Source organism: Triticum urartu, chromosome 4A (assembly GCF_056163025.1).
Source record: "Triticum urartu cultivar PI428250 chromosome 4A, HENAU_Tu73, whole genome shotgun sequence".
NCBI lineage: Eukaryota > Viridiplantae > Streptophyta > Magnoliopsida > Poales > Poaceae > Triticum > Triticum urartu.
This window is the reverse complement of record NC_141876.1, coordinates 474,777,692-474,779,996: the sequence shown is the minus strand read 5'-3', so window position 1 is coordinate 474,779,996 and position 2,305 is coordinate 474,777,692. Positions and strand designations below refer to the sequence as shown.

The 2,305-nt window shown below is 47.5% G+C and overlaps 1 protein-coding gene across 1 annotated transcript; it reads left to right on the top strand.

The window, feature by feature from the left end:
• Nucleotides 1-951: 951 nt before the first annotated feature.
• On the top strand, nucleotides 952-1,698 carry LOC125553968 (glycine-rich RNA-binding protein GRP2A-like). The gene is made up of 2 exons (XM_048717604.2): nucleotides 952-1,139; nucleotides 1,376-1,698. The coding sequence occupies exons 1-2, from the start codon at nucleotides 1,002-1,004 to the stop codon at nucleotides 1,541-1,543; spliced, it is 306 nt and encodes a 101-aa protein (XP_048573561.2). The 5' UTR covers nucleotides 952-1,001; the 3' UTR covers nucleotides 1,544-1,698.
• Nucleotides 1,699-2,305: the final 607 nt, after the last annotated feature.

Sequence of the window (2,305 nt, the reverse complement as noted above, 5' to 3'; positions counted from 1 at the left end):
CGTACAGGATCACGAGAGGCGGGGTTCCGGAGGCCTGCTGCCCCTTCTCGCGGTGCACGCCGGAAGGAGGGATGGAGAAGACTTGCTTGGCGGCGCAATGATCTAGAACGGTGGTGAGAAACCATACGAAGCGGTGGCGGCTAGGGTAGACGTCTGCCTGACTATATAGTGCGGGCCGGGTAGGTCGTGGGAGTAAACCCACGTCCGAGTCGTCACGATCCAAAAGATCGGAAACGGTTCAGTAATTAATGACTCATTAATTTTCCCATGCAGTAAAAATATAGACAACGTGCATAGCTCAATCCCACAACCCGCGGCGCGTCGTGAGGAGGCGTGGCGTGGCGAGGCGAGCGAGGAGGAGGAGCGCGCGTGTAGGTCTCCTCTTCTCATGCTCATACAAGTGGTAGAAGAGCTCACCTTATAAAGAGGTGCAACTCTCTCAACTTTTGGGATGGGACTAAACTTTAGCCTCACTCACTCCACTCACATGTGTGTAAGAATGGGCCAAGAGAATTTTAGAATTTTAGTTGGGTTTTGGGCCAAAGGCCTACTAGCAAAATTCCAACAGAGCTCAGTGAGGAGATGATCCATCATTTTTTTTCTTTGATGACTGCTTTGGTGGTGCCGAAGGCAGGTGACAGGTGTTTGTGTGAAGCTCAGTGATGTTCTGTTATTTTTTTAATTTTGTCATGTCTGTCCTCATTACATGGTTCGGATATAAACGAGACAGGTATTACGAGTGAAAAAAGAGAAGCCGGACCCGGGCATATACGTACGGGCTGCCGCATTAAACCGCGATTAACTATGCGGGCGTTAACCGCCGCGAACACCCGCATAATCAAGTGCGGGCTGTCCGCTGCCCACCGCATCCTGATCTAGAAGGGTCTCTAACTCTATATATATTTGTGCTGGAGGCAAACGCAGCACGCTTTTATTTGTTCTTGCAAAAAGAAACCCTCCGTTACTCTGTCGTATCAAGGCTAGGGTTTATCGATAGTGCGATGTCGGCGCCGTGGTGGGATTCCGACGACGACCGCTCTGGGGTTGAGTACAGCGCCTACGTTGGCAACCTCCCCTGGGGCACCGATGAGAGCTCGCTCAAGGACTTCTTCTCCGACTACCGCCCGCTCAACGCCGACGTGAGTGGGTTTCAGATTTTTGGTTGATACATGCTCGATTGTGCTAGCTAGACTATGATGCTTTTGTTGGCTGCCGGATGGATCTGTGCAGTTTTCCTCGTTGTTTTCTAGGGTTTAGATTAGATTCAGCCTGGCCGCATTGATTTTGCTTGTTAGTCGTTTGTTCCTGTAATTATCTGTTTGAATTTGTATCTGCCTAACACGATCGTACTGTACGTGTTACGATAATTTATCAGATCGTCACCGACCGGGAGACGGGCATATCCCGCGGCTTCGGCTTCGTCTGGTTCGACGACAATGAGTCGCTGAGCAACGCCATCCAGGGCATGGACGGCCAGGAGCTCGGCGGCCGCACCATCACCGTCGACAGGGCCAATCAACGCCCCCGCCGCTGGAGGAGATGAAGAACAGCGAGGAGATCTATCTGCCCGCCCGGGCATTCACGTTATAGTGTCGGTGTCAAGTTATTAAGTCTCCCGCGATTGCTTAGTTTATGGTCGTGAAACTGAACCTATCGATTGTCCGTGGTGTGTATCGTTCGCTTTATGATTGTTGAACATCTAGTCTTTACATACATTGCAGTAAGCAAAGAACAATGTAGCTTGTTTGCTCGAAGCCAAGCCTAATCATCTCGAAGGTGAGAGATAACATCCCAGAGTTTTTCTTCTATTCGGAACCAACCAGAGATGTTTTATTAAGAATCGAGGCCCGGGTTACAAAGCGTTGAAGAATTTCAGAATTATACAAGTCAAAAAACAAAGGATTGAAACTATAAACAAAAAAACAAGACGCACTGAGCCACTGATGATTCTTGTCCGGCTAGCAGAAAAGTTTTGGACAGCATCCGGCTGCAAATTAAGACAGCATCCGGCTGCAAATTAAGGCCAAGTCAGGTGACTTAAAACCAATGACTTATAAGTCACGTCTTTTTGGTTGTCACCTGACTTATAAGTCACCTGACCACATCTTTCCATCTTGTTTTTATGTAAAGATGGTGGGACCCATGCAAAAAAAGATGACTTATAAGTTTTAAATAAATTGGGGTAAAGCAACTAATGACTTATAAGTTGGGGTGACTTATAAATTGGGTCTGTTTGACAAAATAAGTCATTTTTTTTCACTTTTCGACTTATAAGTTAATGACTTATTTGAAACCAAATAGGCCC